Source organism: Gymnoscopelus microlampas (assembly GCF_963454915.1).
Source record: "Gymnoscopelus microlampas genome assembly, chromosome: 3".
NCBI classification, from domain to species: Eukaryota; Metazoa; Chordata; class Actinopteri; order Myctophiformes; family Myctophidae; genus Gymnoscopelus; species Gymnoscopelus microlampas.
The window spans coordinates 14,417,810-14,440,712 of NC_139940.1; the positions used below are offsets into that span (position 1 = coordinate 14,417,810).

The following is a 22,903-nucleotide window of genomic DNA, read 5'->3' on the forward strand; positions in this document are numbered from 1 at the left end:
GAGAAGGGGAGGCTGAAAATGTCCACCGCAAGGAACAGAAGTCTAATCACTGTTTTAGGTGTGAGTGGGAGACAACAGACCAACAGAGGCATGATGGACTTGACCTGAGACATATGAAGATGCCACCCATGTGCCACCCACCACCACCTGGACACATCACAGATGGAGAGAGAGAATGACATATAGACAGAAACTGAGAGAAGGAAGAAATAACAATACGAACAATAGCCTACAATAATAGGTATTCAACATAATATCAAATGTTTCCTAAAATAAGTATATGGCCTATGCAACTGCAGAAAGAGACATACATCAAATAGGCTATTCTGTACTACTGTGTCAACTATAAGATTTAATTGAGTCTTTCTTGCTTTTTCCAAAATGCCAACATAACATAACAAACCAACTATCACCAATAAATATATATATATATATATATATATATATATATATATATATATATATATATATATATATATATATGTTATTGATTTAGTTTTTTCTTTGTTTTCTTTCAACCAATGGAAGGAGAAAAGTGAATGGAGCGCAGCTCCTCTAGTAGAGTATTTACGGTAACCCTCTCCTTATCCAAATCCCGCAGCACTTGCTGCGGTCACATCATCTTATTGCTGGAAAGGGAACTTGACTGATCCCACTTTTATTCATTAGAGCTCCGCACCCGCTTGTCTTTAAACTAATTACATTTATTTGACGAAACGTTTTTTTTCGCGCTAAGATATATCGGATTTGTCCTTTTGACGTATTTATTATTTAGTTTAGTACGTTTTCCTATGTTTTGTTGTCGCTGGAACCGCTAAGTCGAGGGCGAGAGGACTGATCCAGCCTATGTTTAGACCGGACAGCTTTAAGATTCTCAATTAGAAACGCTTACATCATCGGACAATCGCAGACCTTGCGCGCACAGTCTATCTCGGTAGGCTTTTTTGAGCTAAATATCATTCAACCCAGTCACTGTATATTCAACTGTAACAAGCCAGTTAATCCCCGTCCGTGTTCATGCCAGATCTGCAGCGCTTTAGTTTTCCATACCATAGCATGAATCCTTTGTTGGGAGGCAACGCGCTTCTCCATCATCAGCAGCATCAGCATCAAAACACAGCATCATCCAGCCACCCGGACTCTCCGTCCGGCCTCCTGCCAGACGTCGTCTTCGGTGGACCGGCGGACCACGCGTCCTTTCTGCTGGGCGACCACCAGCAGGGACAGGTGGGCCTTCTGGGCCACGATCTGCCTGCGCTCGAGTTCACCGCGCCCTCCTCACAACAACAAGCATCATCTCCTTACCTCCATCACAACATCTACGGCCACCACCTCCACCTGCACCGCGCGCTGCCACCACCCCCACCCCCTGCGGCGATGGCCCTCAGAAACGACCTGGGGTCCAACATCAGCGTCCTCAAGACGCTCAACCTGAGGTTCCGATGCTTCCTGGCCAAGGTGCACGAGCTGGAGCGGAGGAATAAGATCCTGGAGAAACAGCTGCAACAGGCGCTCGACGCCAATAAAGGCTGTGAAGGGAGATGTGGTGAAAGCAAGAACACGCAGGAAACAGGTGTGCAGACCGGGTTCGTGGGCACGATCCCGCTCAGGCCTGGTTCCCTGCCGTTCCACAACACAAACAACTCTGCCAGGAGGCCCACCACGCTCTTCACGCCTCCGCTCACATCAACACATGTACTCTCTCCCGGAATCAGGAATGAAAATCCTGCTTCGAACCCAACCGAACCGAACCCCAGAGCGAACCCAACAATCACCATCAGCCTGTCGACTCCTAATGTGGATTCCCCCAGTGGCTCCAAAACCTTCTCCAGCACCGGTTCTGGCCCAGGAACATCAAACAATCCTCCCCCACGGTTCCTTCCAGGCCCAGGAACATCAACCAATCCTCCCCCGCGGTTCCTTCCAGGTACCATTTGGTCCTACAACCACACCCGCAAGTTTGGTACCGGCGTGGAGCACGTGACCAGCCCCGGTGTGTCCTGGCAGCATCCGGACGGAGTTGGGGTCCAGATTGACACCATTACTCCAGAGATCAGAGCCTTGTACAACGTCCTGGCTAAAGTGAAGCGGGAAAGAGATGAGTATAAACGCAGGTAAATAACATGTATTATTATACAGCCATCTCTGCTGTAGAAATTACATTTCATGCCTTTATCTTGCAAAATATGTCCTTCATTAATACTGCAGACAACATGAACATTTAAAAGTTAATAATGCAACACAAAACTAACATCACACAACTCAGTGTCACAATAACTGTCTTGAGCTGACTTGCAGTGTTGCTAGAAAATGAAACTTATTGGCAACAATTTCTCTTGATGAATTGTTAAAGTGGAACTTTAACGGTACGTCGGTACTACTGTACATCTGCACACCAGCTACAGGCATGTCTGTGCATAAAGATGAACAAAGCCTGACCATACGTTCCATAAGTTATGGTCAAGGCAGCTGAATAGGCCTATACGTAAAACCCAAAGTGGTTGCATTATCCTCCACTTTGGAGGAGTGAGTGAGGCCATAAACCTGTGATGAGAGCAGCTGTCTCCTATAGAAGTAGAGTCAGCAGAAAGCTCCTTCATCCATCACCGCCAACTCTGACCCTGTCCGCTGCATTCACGTCAGGGTCGTCTGACCACAGCGACAGATGGCATTGCTGGACATGTATCAAACATGATCACTCCCTGTGTGCTAAATATAAAAGGAGAATAAAGGTCAACACATTAGGGATATTTTAAGACCAGCCCTCCTGGGTCAACCAAGAGAATGGAATAGAATGGAGTGTAAAACACAACTACTGTCGTACAGTATTTGTAAGTTCACTGTGGTAGAATTAAAAGCAGCCATGATGCTTGAAGAAAACAGTCAAGATGCAAGGACAGAGCATTCATGTTTACCAAAAGAAGCACAACATTAATCCTGGTGGAGACTGTAGTAGAGAATAATTCTGGTTTGGAATTCAGGTTGATACCATATGGGGCAAAGGACCTCATCACAGTTCATGATACGGCATACAGGGGGTTTCCTTACATGAAATCGCTAACAGCCTACAAACAGGTATTGTCTTGTAAAGTGTGTCAAGAATCTGATGGAATTAAAGTTCCTCCCACAAGTATTATTCATGGCCTGAAATAATCGCTGGCCCTTCTGCCCCACGGCACAGAGTGGCCATCATTGAATTCCTCTCTATTATGTGTAATTGAGCGAGCATGCATTGGTCAGAGCAGTGTTCCTGACAACAGGACAGTGGGCCCTTTATGAAGAAGGGAACAGGGTGAAAACGTGGAATAGCCTGCCTCTTCATGTAGACAGACTGAAATCTATTACATGCTATGGGGGTGGGGGGTCATCAGGTCATGATGTTTATTGATTGATTGATTGAATACTTTATTAGACAGAAATGTAAACAGCACGAGGTACAGTCAGACATTTGGGCTAAAAGGATAATACAAGAAAGTCCTGGGGACTTGTTGTTTCCATTGTGTTCCTAAATCAATCAATCAATAATCAATGCATAATCAATCGGTTGCTACTAGAGGATCCATTCTGTAAAAGACTTTGATACAATAATTTACAGAGACAGACTGTGAATGGCTGACCAATTAACTGTGATTAGGAATTTCAATTGTGTTTTTTAGAACAAGGGGCTCTATGAGTAAGTAAGCAGCTTATCAGTTATTTTAGAGCGATGAACTCTGTATGTATGTATGTATGTATGTATGTATGTATGTATGTGTATGTATGTATGTTTTATTACATACATACATTTTAATTATATATTTTATTACATACAACACATGTATATATAACATATGACAAACAATGAATTCAAACTGGGTAGGGAGGCAGTACAGCAACAATAATAGACAACAATAATAAACATCAGTACAACAACAGATATGCAAAATGCACATTTCATTTTAGTTAGGTGAGATAATGTTTCACAAAATCTGCTAATCTGTTTATGTCTTGCTCAACAGAATGCTTTAATTTATAGTTCATTTGATGGTGACGTGAGCATCTACAAACTCACAACGCCACATCGCGACACGTTGTGAGTTTGTAGATTGGGTATCTTTGGTGTGCACGACACCATTGTACAACAGAGTATAAATAAGGCCTGAATGAAGCTGCGCTTGCCATTGTTTCCAGGTTGTCCATCTTTACATAATGAGCCTGTCTCAGGACTGTGAGCAGGAACATTACGAAACAGGAAAACTGTCATTTCCCATTAGAAATGAATAGGGCTGGTGTCCTGTCAGAAAAACAATGGTGGAATTTGTGCAGGTCACACAAAACCTCAAGGAGCTTGTAAAACGTTTTGCCCCAAAAACTAAATCAAAAAGTTATCTCCTGAGTTAAGGCTATCCCACCTGAACTAGGTCAATGCTAAACTCCACTATACATCTGTATATCTGATGGTCTTCTCAGTCAAAAATGTCTCTCAATTGCCAGTTTAAACACATTCTTTATACTTATTTGACCCCAGGGGTCTATATTAGATCCCCTCCTTTTCTCCTCTACACTAAATCTCTTTGCCAAAAATAGCCGATCTACAAGCGACGCGTTGTGAGCTTGTATATCTGCTAATGTTCACCCCAGCATAGGGATGCTAGGGTTCATGTGATTAACAGAGGAATCTCTGTTATTGCTCCCAGGAGCCTTTTTCTTGAATAATGTCTTGAGAAATAAAATTACAGTAGTCCATGCACCTCAGGCCAAAGCCTTAGGGGCACAAAACACACGCAAGTATAATTTTCCTCAAAAGCTTGCAGTGATTCTTGGATTCACTTTTCTGTACCCTACCCTGCTGAAACCCCCTACCCCTCCTGCTTTTGACAAAGTGATTGTTCACACAAGGACCACTTAACCCCCACCCCTCTTCTCTCCTCCCTCTGCCCCCCCCCCCCCTCCTCCCCCTTCTTTTCCTGCGCAGTCATGTCTTTTCTCTGGCCAGGAGAATCTCTCCCCACCTTGCTCTGCCGTCAGCATCGGTCCCTCCCCTGACTCCTTGTCCTACACGCTACCCCACCCCCCTCCTACTCTTGCTCACATGCCCACACTCACGTATGCCCACATGAATACACGCCCACCCCCCCCTCCACATGCGCGCACACACCCCCCCCGAGCCCCTGTCATGCTGTGTATCTCACATGTACATGCGCACACAAACCTACACGTACTCTACCACCCCCCCCCCCCTCTCTCTCGCTCTCTCTCTCCTTGGTTCCACTGCGTAAGTCTCCTCTCTACGATCCACACAGTATCTGCAATGCAGCACCAGGCTGCAGGCTGTGATAGCTGCTACAGTAAAGCGTGGGTTGGCTTGCAGGAGGGGTTCTTCTCCTCTTTCCCCCTCTCACTTCTCTCACCTTACCCCATCACACCACCACCAAGCTTCTCCATGACAACACTCCTTTTTCTTTCTCTCTCTCTCTCTCTCTCTCTCTCTCTCTCTCTCTCTCTCTCTGCTCTGTACATCAGTTCCTTTTGGGTTCAGTTTTCCCCTGCTTTCCCATAGTCCCCGGGCTGTGCCGCAGCATTCTGCATTTTAAAACGGCAATCATATAAGAGGTTGTACTGTACTAGTTCTCCGCAGTGAGCACGGCTCCGCACGGGCCTGTGTGTTGTTGTTGGATAGAGTCACACCCAGTTTGCTGTCATGGATGGCTCTAACATGGCCATCTCATAGGCTTTTAAACAAAGTGCAATTCAGGAGCTGTTAGGCAGAAAACACAGTTTGTCACACGAGCAGTCAGTCACTCAATCAATCACATGTGCACGTGTACACACACACACACACACACACGCACGCACGCACGCACGCACGCACACGCACACGCACACGCACACGCACACGCACACACACACACACACACACACTACTACTACTCAGTACTCACTAATAGCTGCTCATATTGCCATGCAATGATCGATCACAAGGCTTGTTATGATCTTGGTAATAGTTAAATTATAATGTTAGAGAAAACGCTGACTCATTCCACTGATCCTTTATGTCTAACTTTACTCATGTTTAGATTGATTTAAAGTATCACTGCGTTTTCCTTGTCTGTCTCTGTTCTGCTAGATGGGAGGTGGAATACACCATGAGGGTGGATCTACAGCAGAAGATGACAGACCTACAGGAGGTGTGTATGCGTACAAGAAAAATTACAGTGTGTGTATGAGTGCACCCACAGGGCTGTCCGGGGTGGCAGATCAGCAGTGCAGAATGTGTAGGTTGACCCCTCTCATTAGTCTCCCGAGACAGGCTGTTGGCCCACACAATTTACAAATGCTTGAGGCCTGTTCATCTGAAGTGCTGAAAATCCACAGAAAATAAAGCAGAAGTCCCACTTCCTCCTATGAAGCCTATCTAGCTTGCTGTTTAGCGATATACAAGCTCACAGCTTGTACTGTAGATTGTCTATTTCCACAAAGTTTTAAATATTCAGAAAGTATGAAATTATTAAATACAGTCATTTCTTAATATATTTTAAGTTGTTTGTCATATCTGCCCTGTGCAATGTTTGTTTACAAAGCCTTAACGGCAAACAAATATACGTGATTGATCGTCGAGTGAAATGTCATGATTGTGACAGCCCTAGCTGTCTGACCTGAGAGCCTCTCATCCATAGGGCTGTCCAGGCTGGCAGGCCAGCAGTGCAATATGTGTAGCTAGGCTGCTGTGTCTGAGGACTCAATGGTTGACAGCTTGTACACTTTCTCACTGACTCAGTTCCTGGGTGTGAAGGGAGCCTAATTTAATTGCATATACTGCGCTTAACCTAAGACTGTTAGCTAACCTAATGATGGCATCGCACTTGTCTCTATGGCCTATCAATAGGCATAGCAGTGAAAGGTGCTCCGTATATGTTTGTTATGATATTGATTTTAAACAAAACAAATGAGACAGCCTACAAATACAGTAGGTTATATACATCAGTGTATTGCTAAATAGCTTTTTGGTTTAGATGGGACTCTGTATTGGCAAGCACTAAGTACTTGTCATAAGTCGTTTTCTTGGGGGGGGGGGTATGAGTTGTTTACTGCAATTATCCAATTCCTGCAATAGCTTAACTGCCTAACGTCACAACCGGACTGACCTTAAAGATAACATTTTGATAGGAGCATGCCACTTGCTGTCAGTAAATATGACTTCATCTCAAAAGGATTACCATTTTAGTATTTCCTGTTGTGATCACACTGTTTCAGATTTCTTAGAATTCCTATAGCTGTGTTTGTGTGTTTTTGTGTATGTATGTTTGTGCGTGTGTGCGTGCTTGCGTGCGTGCGTGCGTGCGTGCGTGCGTGAGTGTGGTGTATGTGGTGTATGTGTGTGTAGGCAAGAGTACCTGCATGGTGCATCTGTGTGTGTGTGTGTGCGTGTGTGTGTGACTAGACCAGACTGTAATGTGGGGCATCACAGTGTGCGTGTACTTGTAGACTTGCAGTGCCAGGAATTTGTGTGCATGCATGCTTGCGTGATTGCTCGCGCGCGTATGCATGTGTGTGTGTGTGCTATGTGTGTATGACTGCCAGTAATGTGCGGTGCGTGACCCACTTTTGCAGCAGGTTGGTATCAACAGGGGACCACATGCAGCAAACTGATGCCTGGTGGACTCCTGTGTAGTGCAGCAGAGAGCAAAATAAACAGTGATCTGTCAAATAGAGTAATCATGTGTAAAGATCCTCAGGAGAGGTTTGCCAGATCTATACTTAGTTGCATGCCAGTGTCTCACACAGAAAAGGTGTGGTGCGCCGCAACCAAGTATAAATCATGCATTATCTATTCAGGATGGTGTGTGTGTGTGTGTGTGTGTGTGTGTGTGTGTGTGTGTGTGTGTGTGTGTGTGTGTGTGTGTGTGTGTGTGTGTGTGTGTGTGTGTGTGTGTGTGTGTGTGTGTGTGTGTGTGTGTGTGCGCGCGCGTGCGCTTGTGAGTTAAAGAAAGTATGTGTGGGTGTTTGTGTTGTAGGTGTGATGTTTCCACAGTAACCACACCTCTGTTCCCCATTACATTGATGTGTTTGTGTGTGTTTACAGGACTTGCAGGAGAGCGAGGGTTGTCAGGATGAGCTGGCTGTCAGGGTGCAGCAGCTCAAAGGAGAGCTGGTTGTCTTCAAAGGCCTCATGAGCAACGTGAGTCCAACATACTGTAACCCTGTGGAGCCACCGTCCACCAGAGTGCAGCTGTGACCGTCATGAGACCAATTGCACATCTGTTTTATCAAATACTACTTGTCCATAAATCCTGAGACAGTCAACACTGCATGATGGAAGGAGAGGGGAGAAAGAAACTGCCATTTTGTCCCACCACCTTTATTGTTTTGGTGCACACTGCACAGACAAGCTATGGACACACAACAGAGGAGAGGAGAGGAGAGCAATTTGTGGAAAGCACAGAATCAGAATCAGTTTATTCTTTCATACTGTAAGTACAGTATGAACAGCTAAGGATCTGGTTAGCTAACACTCAAGGCATCACAATGTGCTCCATTGTGAGCTTGTAGATTGGCTATTTTTGTCGAAAATATTTGGTATAGAGGGGAATAAAAACAGGGCCTATTATAGACATATACTATATCTACCATGTATACTGTAGGAAGGGTTCAATGGTAAAGGAACATTAAATAGGAAGCATATACATAAACTTAAATAGGAAACATATGAGGCATACTGTGAAGCATTGTCTTGACTATTGCTCATTTTGTCAATTACATTTCTGTTGAACACCAGTAGTTGTGTAGTCCAAGTTCATGTGCCTCTTCTCTCTCCACTCTCCACTCTCTCCCCCCACCTCCTTCTAGAACCTGTCAGAGCTGGACAGTAAGATCCAGGAGAAGGCTATGAAAGTAGACATGGACATCTGCCGTCGCATCGACATCACGGCTCGTCTCTGTGACGTGGCCCAGCAGAGGAACTGTGAAGACGTCATCCAGATGTACCAGGTAGCTACAGTACCATGTTCACCTTCATACTGTATGCTTTTAAATAATTTGTTATGCCTTATGTAAAGAATTTTGAATCGCCTTTGTGCATTCACTATACAAATCATCATCCGCTTTTACGTCTGAAGACCCCCGTCCAGGACAGGCTCAGGAGACTTGGCTCAGATCTGAACCCATTTGATTTGGCGTTGCGACTGCATGCAACCCCAGGCAGAGTTCGAACCCACGACCATCCACACGAAAGGCGGGTGCTCTAAAACGCTACACTAGGGTGGCCCCGCATTCACTATACAAATAAACAATACAAATAAACTTGCCTTTCCTTGTAATTTCCTTTGACGTAATAATACAGAAATACATCACATGGATGCAACTGGGACGCATCATCAGTGTTGTAGCCTGGGGTCATAGTGTGTTTCGGGTCTCGCAACATACAACATACACCCTCGCCCAGGTGACCCAGCCAGGGTTGATCAAGCCCCGACTTACGTCCCAGTAGCACCCACGGTCAGTCCTATAGGGAAAGACAGGGCCAATCAGTCCGCTTCTCCAGAACTACTCTGCCGGAACTCAGGGGAGGCTCTGGCACGTGGAGGGACTAGGCTCTGTGGTTTGCCTCCTGGCCGGGCTCCTCCTTCGTCTCACCAGGTCCAGGACCTGAGCGCTGTACCAGATCCTATATAGTACCTTGCATGAGAAATTACAGCACAGAACACAACTGGGAATCCACCAGGGACCAGTTTATTACTTTGCAAAGTTGCAACCTTTGCACTGTAATTGTTTGGTGCATTAAAGGATGTCGCCATCTTGAACCTACGCGTAAATTGCTGCGCTGTGACAGGCTGTTGTGCAAAAACATGACTTGTGATTGGCCAAGCTGCATACAGGCGTGCTGCAGGGTTTCTGTCATTCCTGAGTGGTGAAGCCGACCACTGGCATTTGGGGCCTTGGATATATACATTCTATCAATGGTGCAAGAAGTATTTCCAGCAGCCCAAATGGAAATAATGCTGAAAATCAGCATCCAGCTGCATTGAAGAAGCCAACTGTAGACAGCAACTATAGTCTCTAGAGGGTGTTTCTATTCCTGGATGCATTCTACAACTAAGCAGCTGGACTCCCTATGGGTTTGTTGGTGGAAGAGTGTTTTGCTTGACTGGCTCTCAAGTAGAGCAATTCACAATTCTGTAATTGACAATGAATTAAAACAAATCATATTTGATCAGCTGTTTTGCACCGTGCCCTTGTCTACTCACCATTGCAAAAGGGCTGAATACCAGGACATTGTACAACCCAGTAACCCACTTTCATCAGCAATGGTGCAGCCCAGTTCTTGTGTTTCACTAGCTAGCAAGTGAAACGTCAGCCAGGCACATTGGAGTAATAGTTGCAGATCTGTGAACACACGCTTGTAATAGTGTCGTCTCTATGCTGAATCAGCCTCCTCCTCTATTCTCAGGTTCCCAACACACAGTCATCGCTCAACAGTCGCTCCCGGAAACAAAACCCTACGTCCTTTAATGGGAGCGAGGGGGAGGAGCAAGTCAGCACATCCGAGAGTGACGGAGGCGGAGCCAAAGAAGAGGGCAGCTCCTCTGCCAACCAGATCAATGAAGAGATGCAGAGGATGCTGAACCACCTGTGAGTGGCCTAAAGTTCATAATTATAGTGTTTCTCAGTGAGATATGTTTGTATTTTCCATGTGTGATCCTGATTTTCTGAGCTGTGTATTCAAGAATTTGGCGATACGATACATATCACAATACATGTGATTCAGTATATTGCAATATATTGTAATAATGTACACAAAGCTATGTATCTTGATTAAAAAACGGTCATATTATAAAGAACACACCATTATTCACAAAATCTGAGTATGAAAACTTTTAAAATCAGAACAGTTTTTAATTAATTAGAAATTGATACAGTGTTTTTGAGGATGGAGTATCACAAAATATAATATTGTGATACTCAAATGTATTGATATTCACACCCCTCGTTTGTTTGTGTGTGTGTGTGTGTGTGTGTGTGTGTGTGTGTGTGTGTGTGTGTGTGTGTGTGTGTGTATATCTCACAGGAGGGAGTGCGAGTTTGACGATGATTGTGACAGTCTGGCATGGGAGGAGACAGAGGAGACCCTGCTCCTGTGGGAGGACTTCCCAGGATGCACTCTACCCCCTGACCCCAAGCCAGGAGAGGTACGTTGCCACCTCGGTTGTGTTCAGCCACATTAGGCATCGTGAATGAAATGAAACATCTCAAACATATCTTTTTTGTAATTCTGGGAAATACTACAAACAGCAACCAAACATTCAAAACACTGAGTTTTAATGCAAACCATCGGTCATTTGACCTTCTAATTCTGTGAAATAAAACGGTGATACATACAGTTCACACAAGCAAGTGTGTTCAAGTCCTACTTCTCAGCGGTTCTCAGCTCTTCAGCTTTCTATTAAATGTTTTTATGTTTTTAGGTAGGATATCATAGAATATATCCTAAAATCCATAAAATCTTAGTGTTTTCACAATTAATTGGGGGCCCACTTGCAATATATTCACGGCCCACCAGTGGGCCCCAGCCCACAGGTTGAGAACCACTGAATTATAGCATTGTGTGGTCACCTTCCAGTGCTTTAGAAGTGTTGTTGTCATGGGTTGGTATGGTGAGCTAATGGCATCTAGTGGGGTTGTCTGTCCAGTATTTATCAGTACAGGTCTAATGACCTTCACTGCGCTTCTGTGCAGGGCTCTTAAAAAGCACGTTTAGCATGTATGTACGCACACACACACTCGCACACACGTACAGTACAGTTAAAAAGGCTTGCATACACACACATGTACACCTGCACTCAGATACAGTCTTCATCAGGCACTGATACTGATAAATTCATGCAGGTATTTGGTTTCAGTCAGCCACTGTGTGCCATTTGAGCCTCCACTGTCCCCTTGAGAGACACAGATGAAGACGCATTAGTCAGTGTAATTCGATTAGATTATCGAATAATGTCTGCTATGTTTTAAGAGTCATACATTTGTTATTTGGTGTCGTATCACTGGATGCTTTCCACACAAACACATGTTGTGTTTATGTGTCTATATGCTACTGCTTTATCATTCTCCATGTGGGAAGAAGCTCTAATATATTTAATATATTTTTATTTGGCAATAAAGTAATTTGTAAAGGTAATGGCATTTGTTGTTCAGTTCATGCTCAAAATAATATCACATGCCATAATTTAGACAGGTGAGACGTGCTCTGAAGAAGGCTCAAGTGGTCATTAACCACTTTCAACCTCACTTCCATATTTTGGGCATGTCATTATAGGCGATCATTTTCAAAAAATGACAAAATGTTTTAAAAAAAATCCAGAATTGAGCAAAAATAGCAGATCTACAAGGCAAGCCCACAACGCATCGGGATGCAGTGCGTTGTGAGCTTCTAGATTGGCTATTTTTGTTGTGTGACACCATTGTATGATGAAGTATAAAGTAAGTGGTGAAACATGCATAACTAATCTATTGATTTAGCCATATTCACGTGGTGTGTGGCCCCTTTACCATTTTCAACCTGGTGTATTATAAGAGAGAGGTCCTCTGTTACTTATATTTGCTATAACCCTTATTTATTGACTGATATTTGCACAGCACATTGGCACTTTCACTAATTTGCACAGTTCACCTTAGTGCAATATAGAGTGCAATATGTATGTTGTGAGGTTTTATTGTTGAGTTTGATTGAATGCTTAACAGTACCTGGTGTGTTTCAGTAGATTGGGCTGGACCATAGTCAGGAGGTCAATGGGGGGTTGTACTGTGCTTTTGCTATTGATATTTATGTTGTAGTATGATTGTTGTAGTTCTTAAGAGTTTGTAATATATTTGTATGTGGATTAACTGTATAGGTATTCATGTATTTATAATGTTTTAGATTTATAATACACCCCTTGGAATGGAGCAGTCCAGGCTCATTAGCTGCAGCTGGTATAAAAAGGCTGCCAGTTCGCAGATAAAAAAGAGGGGTGGAAAGCTAGACACCACCATGCCAATTGGTAACAAAGATTGAGCTATATTTGTTGGTTTGGTGAATAAATAGACCGTCTGGTTGAACTCTATATCATGCCTCTGTACTACTTCCAACCGCAAAGTCGGACATTCTCACATGTATATTTCGGGTAGGTTATTATAGGCCGAAATCTTCTAAACGTTTCTAAAAATAGCAGATCAACGAGAGCTTGTAGGTCTGCTATTTTGAAACTCCAAAGGTGGACAAGAAATAAAAAAGAATTGCTCCATTGATTAGAAATTGATCATTCAAAATATGCTCCTCATTGACTTACATTGTACGGTAACAGCTCTCAAAGTCACTCTTTTGGCAAGTAAACAAACACAAGCAAAGTTGATTCAGACAATATAGAACATCACCAAACCCAGTACTGTTTGTCTTTTTAATAAGAAATGTGAACTTCCTGCTGATTTTGCTATTTGAAGATCCGGTCTGGGTTTTCTTCTTAATAAAAATAGCAAAATCATCAGGAAGTCATCAACTTTGTTTGCGTTCGTTTATGTGCTATAAGATTGACTTTGAGAGCTGTTTTACCATACAATGTAAGTCAGTGAGGATCATACTACACAACTACACAACCCAAACCTCTTATCCTTTAAGTGGTTAACATTTGTTATCTTTTGATATTGTGGCTGTCGGGCAGAAACCTCATATCTCTACATTTCAACTTTTTATGTTTATTTTTTGTAAATATATGCCCTACTTTGTCATGCTGCAGTGTCACACAAAATTAGCAAAAATATCTGATCTACAAGCTCAACAGCGACGATATGTACTTCTCATTGAAACCCACTGTCTTCATTGTACCAAATTGTCCTTGCTGTGTCGTTTCTCTCCAGCAGGAGGACTGTCTGGAGCAAGTGATTAATGACACAGAATGTCTGTTCAAGTCCAGAGAGATGGAATACCAGGCCACCATTGACCAGATCGAGGTGAGGTTTTCATACATCTCTGTCTCTCTCATATCTATCTATCTATTGTATCTATTTATCTATGGATTGACCAATAGATAGATAGATCTGTGTGAGTGTGCGTGCGTGCGTGCGTGAGAGAGAGACGGACAGAGAGCATGATCGAGTGTGCATTTGTGTGTTGAGTGTCTATCCGTGATTGTTTGCCTTGATGTGAGTTTGTGTGTACGTACACTACCTGCATGTATTTCAGTACGTAGCCATGTGCTGGAAGAGACTATGAGGATTATGATTGTGATTACAATGTTGATGTGGCTGTGGTCTCCCCCCAGTTTGACTTGGCTACAGCCAAGAGTGACATGAACCGTCACCTGCATGAGTACATGGAGATGTGTTCCATGAAGAGAGGACTGGATGTTCAGATGGAGACCTGCAGGAGACTCATCACACAGAGTGGAGACAGGTACAGCACAAATATACCCAAAGGCAGCGCAGCAGCTTAAGATTCAGTTACAGGGCAGGAAAAAAGTACTGTAGATACAGCAGGGTAAAATACATCACACATCAAAAGAAACACCATCAATAATGAACAAAATATACAACAATATACACCCTCAACAGTGCATGCATAATGCAGGACAAAAATAAATAATACGAGCGCACACATTAACCATGTCAGATAGTGTCCTTACTGTAATTAACTGTTGTTACTTCCGAGCTAATAATTAGTTTATTGAACGAGCAGAGTGGCCATTGTGTGCATCATTATACAGCTTAGCGGCACAAAAGACTGAAAGCCTCCTACGTGCTCCAAAATTAATCCGAAGTCAGAACTTTCTTCCTATGACTCATCCGCCAAAGGTTCCTTATTGATAAGACACCTTTCATACCAATTTTACTGCCAACCAAACTGAGGCGATTCCCCTCCCCCACTCAGTAATCTGATGGAATTAATGTATGCTAGATGTACCTTGTATCTTGCGTGTATATTTTAATACCTGGATTTCAGACTTTTTTGTTTCGGATATTTTGTCACGGAGGTAGGATGTGTTGGTATTATTTGACAGTTTGTGTTTATGCATGGTCATTAGAGGGGGACAAATTATTTGTATAAACTCCTCAGCCCACGTCTGCTCCCAATGCTTTCACCGCTGGTCAGAAAGAATGAATCACAATTTGTCTTTAGAGACCAACAAACGTTGGAGAGTTGGCACGAGCTACCAGGAGACCGCTTATCACCGCTAGCCAGACACTCAGCCTGAATTTTCATTTTGTTTCACTCCATTATTCAGTCTGAGAGCCCTCTGAGTGCAGCCGTTTTCTGAGATGGGGGCGTGGCCAAAGTGGGACTCTTTGGCGATTGGTTGTCCCGATTCCCATTGGGCCGGTTAGATATCTGGTTAGATATCTGAATGCGAGGCTAAGCGATTCAGGGGTTGGAGCCAGGCTATATCACCGCTGCTCAGTGATGTAATTTTGTAGTTGTCATCTAACCATTTCGGTCATCACCGTGGATGGTAGCATGTGTGTACAAGAGCTACAGTATGTGCCTGCAGTGTCCAAACAAGTGCAAACTGTTTATTCTTTGTCGGAGTGAATGTGCATATGGTGCTGTTAATATGATAATAATGGTATACAAACGTACTGAAACATTTTGTTGTTAATATGCGGTTTGGCACTCAGGACCATTATTGATTTCCCCCAAAGAATATGATATTTCCAAGCAGAAATCAAGTCGGCATAAATACCTTCCCACGTGTTTCCAGTGGCTGTCGGTGTTAACTGGACGTGAATATTATTTATCATTTTTATTAATCGATTTATATATCTATATATATACACACAGTATATATTATTATTATCTTTTACTTTCCACTTCCTTTACCCCAAATCCTCCCACGGGGTAGTTTAACAGCCACAACCACTACGGAAGCCAAGGCTTAGTAAGGCTGGTACTAGTAGACTCACTTGACTTCCTACCACCTGCCTTCACTGCTTGCACCCTAAAAGCACCTTACTGTGACCTATAGTACTATAGACACGACCATGGAACCCTAAATGACTTCTCCATGCTGTGCTCTCTCTCATCCCACTCAGTTTTTTACCTCACCAAGTCAGCGTGGGTATTTTTCAGAGTCGCTGATTGCAGACCAGCATTCTGGCTATGCCTGTTATCTTTCAAGCTGTTTTATGAATGGGCCATCTTTTCCATTTGAGCTCAATATGCGTTTTATTGGCCCCATTAATGTAAACGTTCTTCCCATTACCGTATATCTTCACCACTCCAGCCAGGCTGTGGTGGCCGCATTTCTCCCTTAGACCCACTCGGCAGGGGAAAATGCTTACAGCTCCCACCGGAATGGTTTCCCCTCGTACACAGCAAGCTTGATATAGCTGTATCTTCTTCATAAAAGTGGACATACTGTCACGCCATTTCTCTTGTGTCCTGTTGAATCCAGCCGCCTAAATTACGTATGATGGTTCTCCCATCTTCCAGTCATGGAAGATGGGAGATGGGATCTTGCTTGTTTGGCGGTGGCTGCACAGGGGTTGATTCAGCCATTAGTGCTGTTACGAAGCACTGCTTCACTTTCTGCTGTCCTTCTTTCCTTTCAGGGCTTTTTGCCACCATAGAGCCCCCTTTGTGAACCCATGTGTTTTAGGGTTTTGACAATAACATTTGACTCTTTCGGTCACTTTTCAAGGTGGCTGGGCTGCCTACAGGCTTTCTGTGCTGCTACCACTTCCTTTTACCAGCATTCTTCTGGGACTCATGAAAAATGACACAAGCTGCACACAGCGCTCTATACTGTAATGACCACATCCTTGATTAGTATGCAGCCTGCAGCTGCTGTGCTGGCATTGCTCCTCACTCAACTCACACTGCCTGTGAGACGAGTGACTTAATGTAATATCTATTCCTTTTTGTCCTGCCTTGTTAATCTCTTGTTCTCTGTCCTCTCCTTGTTTCTCTCTCTCTCTCTCTCTCTCTCTCTCTCTCTCTCTCTCTCTCTCAGTAACTCTTCTGTCCCTGGCCCCGGTGAGGACAGCGAGAGAGAGAGGGAGAAGTCCTCCGCTTCTCCGTCTCCTCCTCCGTCCTCCTCTGGCTCCTCCAAATCCTGACACCACCCTCCCATCCCATAGGAGAGGGACCACCTCCTCCCATTTCATCCAGCTACAGTATCACATAGACGCTATACACCTTACTACAGCATCATAAGCACCATGTTTACATGTGTTTACATGTTTTTCGGCTTTCCACGGCTCTGGGTGTGATTGATTCTTTTTTTTTGAAGGACCTCACGCATACTGTTGAAATTGTGGTCACATCGTCATTAGTGTTATTATTATTGTTATTATTACTATCATTTCATGCAAATGTCACTGCCCAGTACCCATGCTTGAGACGAGGCCTTATTACAGCTGCATTTGCCAGCGTGTATGTCTAGGCCGAGGTTGTGTCCACCAATAGCAGCTAAGAGGGTGAGTTGCTGTTAGGAATCATGTTGATGTTGGCAAACTTTGGTAGTTGGATTATATCTTTGAGTGATGGGCCACTGTTTTTACGAGGCAGTGTGGTATAATAGATTGCTGTCGTGTTGACCCTTTGGGTTGTATAGCATGTGGACAAACGGTCCAATCAGCCGACACACGTGACAGACAGACACGTTACCTCGCAGCTCGCACTCGAGCTAGATGCTTCATCATACCACTGTGTTTGTCCTACTATCATACAGTGCTTATATATATCAGTGGTTTTCACCACTTCCACTCCAATTCTGTACTGGTGAGATTGATAGAAGGGGATTTCTTAGCACATCTGAGTCTATCACGTTGTTATGATTTAAATACCACATTACTGCCTTGTTCTGTTATATCACACCAAAAAATCTAAAAACAAGCTTTCTGTCTAGCCTTGTCACAGTCAGCCAGACACGGCAGATCCTGAGCAATAATTGTATCGAAACTTAGTGCTTCAGTCCAGTGCTTCATTATAGGAAACATAGAAAAAAAATAGTAGAAAAAAAGGGGAAAAAAAGAAATACACAACCAAAAATATGAAAGGCACACAGAATCACAAAAGCAGTTATATGCTAGCTCTGTTTGTGATTCAGAACTCTGGGGTTGCATCTCAGAAAGGCAACGCGCTCGCCTCCCTCTCAAAAACATCATCAACACAATCAGACATGATTGTGAGAAGAAAGCCCTTCTTTAGTCCAGTGTGACAACAACATTCGCTGGCCCCTAATTCATGATGTCAGTTCAACCTGAGCAGGTAAAACACCTGGTACCAAATACAACGTAACGGTGCTTGCCTGCCAAAGTCCCAGCCAGGTGATGATTGGGAATAAAACATTGGACGGCAGAGTGTGTGGGGCATCAAGAGGGAAGTGTGCTGGTGTTTTCAGCTTGGAATGCAGCCATAGTGTCTTTGTCTGCCCTCAAGCGCAGTGTGAATAGTGTAAATAACGTACCGGTACTCTCTTGAAGCTGATGGGTTCAGCTTTGGGGCCTTGCTCTGTTCTCTGTGTCTTGCTGCCACTGACACAGGGGCAGATAAACACACGATAAAGTGTCAGCCTTAAGGGCTGCGCACGGCCAAATCCTGAGTGTTCGTTTAACTAATGCCAGACCCCCCCCCCCCCCCCCCCTTTTCAGTTTAGAGTAGACAAATATTTGCCCCCTTTTCTCCCAATTCAGTCGTTATGTCCCCAATTCCCCATACATTTTTGTGTAGTCTTGACACTGCTGCTCCTGCTAGTTCACCTGCCATTGAGGGGGAGGACAGGACATAGCGCCTCCACCCTACTCCTCACTGTTTGCCCTCCCCGCCCGGCTTCCCTCCCGTGAACACGGTCAATTGTGCTCGTATGGATGCTCGGCCGTCTCAATCGTTTGGTGTAAGGTGGTCATAAAACTCAATCCAAGCCGTCTTAACCACTTAAACCCCATATACTTAGTTGACTGGGGTCTATACTGGGTCCCCTCCTTTCTTCCTTCGATACCAAATCTTGCGTTGTGAGCTTGTATATCTGCAAATTTCGCTGAATGTTCGCCCCAAAATAGAGGTGCTAGTGTTAATGTGGTTAAGTCAGACTTTCTCGTCTTGGCGTTACGATAAACATGTTTAATATTATCAGAAGTCTTTAGTCTTGTTGGCGCTTGCTCATGTGAAGCTCAATGATGTGAATGTTGTCAACAACCAATAGGTGCATTGCCTCTGTATTTTGCTGTGAACATACTGAAGGCCGCACTAGACACATAGATGTGAGAGGGTGTTAGACATTCGTTTTTTAAAAGTCTATTAGTAGGCGTAAGAGTTAATTCAACACTCAGGATTTTGCTGTGTATGAATTTAAGTTGTTTTATTCTCAGCCATATACACGTAGAAAGACAGCAGGCACCAGGCAACTGTCATTACCTGTCACCGCGGCTGAGCAGGGCAGAAGGTTTGGGCAAAGATGAATTTAGAGCATACCATGGATAAATGAAACAATCAAACTGAAAGAGAAGATGAAACAGGGCTATGAAAAGACAATGTTAGCAGCCGAGTGCCAAAATGAATGAACACAAGCAGTCTGAATTAACCAATTGCTGTAAAAACGTAAAAATCAGTGACAAATAGTGCTGCCGAAAGCTATCTCACCAACGGTGCTTGATGTATATACTGTAACTACACCTATTTTTGAGCTTCTGAACGATTGCACATATAAAGGGAGGGCAAAGCTAAAACATATACTAAACAATCAGCACTGATACATGTATAAAATGTAACAATGAAACCGTTAGAAATGGTCTAAATGTTTATCAATATTTGAATTTATTACAATATTTGAATGTCCTCATCTCTTTCATGTCACAGGGAGAGAATGATACATATACCTCATTTTTACGTACTACATTAACATTCTTATAGATGCTTTACATCAATTAACCATCAAACTTGTCTCATTACTAGGCTACCGCTAGTATGATATTATTTTAACTAAGAGAGAAATACCCTTATCAGAACTACTTGATCATTATTATTTAACAATGTCTCAGTGTAGGCTGGTCCATATTTAGTTTTTGTCTTTGTGGTTGGCTCAGGTGAACTGTAGTACTGTTGCTTCAGCTGCTGTTACCACTTCAGTGCTTTGTCTAATTAGTGTAGAAAACAAAGGACCTGATTGCTGAAAACTTGGTGTATCCTAAATGGGAAATATGAGGTTGCAAATCAGGGCACAAATCACAGTCCACACTCACAACAGATGAAATACTCAAAACAACATGTGAGACAGGGCAAATAAACACGTTAAAGTAGTAGTTCACCCAAAAAATGACTTATTTTCTATCAATTACACACCTGATGAAGCCTTGAATTCATGGAGATTTATTTTTTGTCGCATTCTGAGCCGATAATTTGATGACCGGCGGAAAGATGTTAATGTCCAACTGGAGACTCCGCCAGTCATCAAATTATTGGCTCAGGAATGCGACAAAAACTAATAAATTCCCATGAATTGAATGCTTCATGGGATGTGTAATTGATAGAACATATGTCATTTTTTGGTGAACTACTCACATATCAAATGAACTGCGTTAGGTGCAGAAACGAGGGCAGCGGTTTTGAAGCTTACTTAAAATGGCGTGCATGTCAGGTGCCAGGAATTGCTGATGCTGCTCTTTTGCTTGTGACTGAACTGGAGGAGGGTGTAGGAAGAGGGTGAGAAATGCAGTGCACCCTGTTTCCCTTTCAGTTTTATTTTCACGCACTGAGAGAGTGAGTCTCTGTGTATGCATGTGCCAGTGTGTATGTTTTTGGGTGTTCTATAAAGTGAGTGCTTTTTGAAAAGATTTTTTGCTTTGCAAGCCCGTCCAACATGAAGTGAGGAATACAAAAGTATGATTGTTATAGTCTGGGACTCGTGTCCGTTATGTAATGTGTTTGAGCTCCAATTATTGCCTTAAAAACGGGATCCATTTAAATCATAGTAACTCTTTTTCAATGAGTCATTTCTTCATGGGTACTGTAATACTGTGGCTGCAAAGTAAAGTCTTTTTAAAAACAGCTCTAAAATGTAAAAAGAAAATTGACATGCAAATGCTTAGCAAAATTACTATGATGGCTTTTGACATTGTGCGTAAATAATGTGGTTGTGGGTATATAGACTGCAATAAGACTGCAATACAAGTACTTCCACAGTCGCACACTAAAGTTGGTGTGTACATGATCTTACACAAATGAAATTATGGATGTTTTTTGTTTGTTTTTTGTTTTGTTTCTTTTTACTTTCCACACAACTGAAAAAAGACAACACCTTCTTTCAAAATGTTTGAAGTGTATATTGTTTTTAGTTTAGTACAACATTCAAGGCATTTGACCTGGCTTAGAATGTGGAATATTGCTTTGTTGTGTGTGACTGGTATAGGGTTGGGTAGGATTACTTTTAAAAGTTAACCTGTCACAGGTTACTGCTTATCTGCTGAGAATTGTAATTAGTAATGTAATTCACTAGAATGTTCAAGCTCATTAAAGTGATTGGATTACTTTCAGTTACTGTTGGATTATTTTGCAACAAATCAGTATATCAAGGAGAATGTGAAATGTAATGTAATTTAGACTATGATGTGACTTGTATTATTATCATCACTTACAGCCATGACAAACATTGTAAAAATGATCTATAATACAATAACAATGCATAATTCAACAATAAGTAATCCAACAAGAAATTATATTTAAAAGAAAGTATCCGTAATTTGAGTCCTATCTTATTCACAGTAGCTGTAACTGATGACAGTTAGCAACTTAATGTAATCAGGTTACTGTACAGTACATCCATGTGTTTAGTGACTACCCAACCCCATGGTGACTGGACAGCATCCCTGAACATGTCAAAATGAAAGCGGGTTTGGCTAAAGCTTCACTGCAGAGATGTGTGTCGTGTCGAAGAGACGGGACGAATAAAACATGCAGCTGAGCAATACCGTCATCTGTGTAACTGCTTATTTGACATACTAGTTTGTATAGTATCGCACTACCCCCACATGCGCAGGACACAAATGAACATAGCCCCCCCCCCCCCACACACACACACGACAGTTCAACCATAGCAAAGGGGCGAAAAGGAAGTCTGCGGCTCGCATGTTTATTAACTAAAATGTACTTCTTTTTTTGCGACCAACTTTTTACTTTATTTTTAAAAGCTTTTCAGAGGGGAGAGACATTACATCACATCACATCACTGTGTATGGGAAAACAGTTCACACAAAATTCCACAGTAGCATACAGAAGTGTATCTTTTCAGTACATAAATTGTTCGTCAGTGGTCATAATGTACTTGTGTACTGTATAGTTTGCCTGCTAGCAAACTGTAGTAGCAGTCTCTTCCTCTGATCTGGCGGTCCTGTGGTTGCAAAACAACCCAGGCCGCTTCTTAACCCCTTCACCTGAACAAATATTTGTATGAATTTACTGAGTTCTACTACCGGCTGAAATACAGGCTCTGTTTATCTCTTTTTCCATGACAGGAAAAGAACATCATTTAAAAGGAAAATGGAGGCCTGGATCACTGGCCTAGCGGTCCCGGCACCTAGGCTATAATACGGGGGTACGCGGGTTCGTCCATTCCCGACAACCTTTGCTGCGTGTCTCTCCCGGTCTCTCTCTCTTTCCTGTCAGTCTTCGCTTGAACTATCAATGAAGGCAGAAAAAGCCACAAAAAAATCTAAAAAAAGCAAAGAAAAAAAAGCTAAATGGAGCCACAAACCCATTTTAGTCATAAGAAGACGATTGATGGTGACAATATGATAAGTAGTGGATTTTGGAGATTCGTGTTTTTGTTCTGTGTGAAAGTCAAACAAATATAACTGTCACCTGGTCTCTCATCCCACTGCTTTCAAAAGAGCAAAACAGCTATGAGATGTGATAATTTGACACAATATTTCTGTTTAGACAGACTGTGAAGTCCCATGTCAT

At 43.0% G+C, this 22,903-nt stretch overlaps 1 protein-coding gene across 1 annotated transcript; it reads left to right on the top strand.

Annotated features, from left to right (window-relative positions):
* Window positions 1–642: 642 nt before the first annotated feature.
* On the top strand, window positions 643–21,829 carry iffo1b (intermediate filament family orphan 1b). The gene is made up of 9 exons (XM_084053650.1): window positions 643–2,114; window positions 6,107–6,167; window positions 8,063–8,158; window positions 8,827–8,967; window positions 10,427–10,608; window positions 11,045–11,165; window positions 13,870–13,962; window positions 14,274–14,404; window positions 16,959–21,829. Exons 1-9 carry the CDS (start codon window positions 1,018–1,020, stop codon window positions 17,062–17,064), a joined length of 2,028 nt encoding a protein of 675 aa, XP_083909776.1. The 5' UTR covers window positions 643–1,017; the 3' UTR covers window positions 17,065–21,829.
* Window positions 21,830–22,903: the final 1,074 nt, after the last annotated feature.

Bases quoted from the DNA above. Each gene is read 5' to 3' on its own strand.
- iffo1b (XM_084053650.1), top strand. From the start codon at position 1,018: ATGCCAGATCTGCAGCGCTTTAGTTTTCCATACCATAGCATGAATCCT. The intron at 2,115-6,106 runs GTAAATAACATG...CTGTTCTGCTAG, and splicing joins AGAGATGAGTATAAACGCAG to ATGGGAGGTGGAATACACCA. The intron at 11,166-13,869 runs GTACGTTGCCAC...GTTTCTCTCCAG, and splicing joins CTGACCCCAAGCCAGGAGAG to CAGGAGGACTGTCTGGAGCA.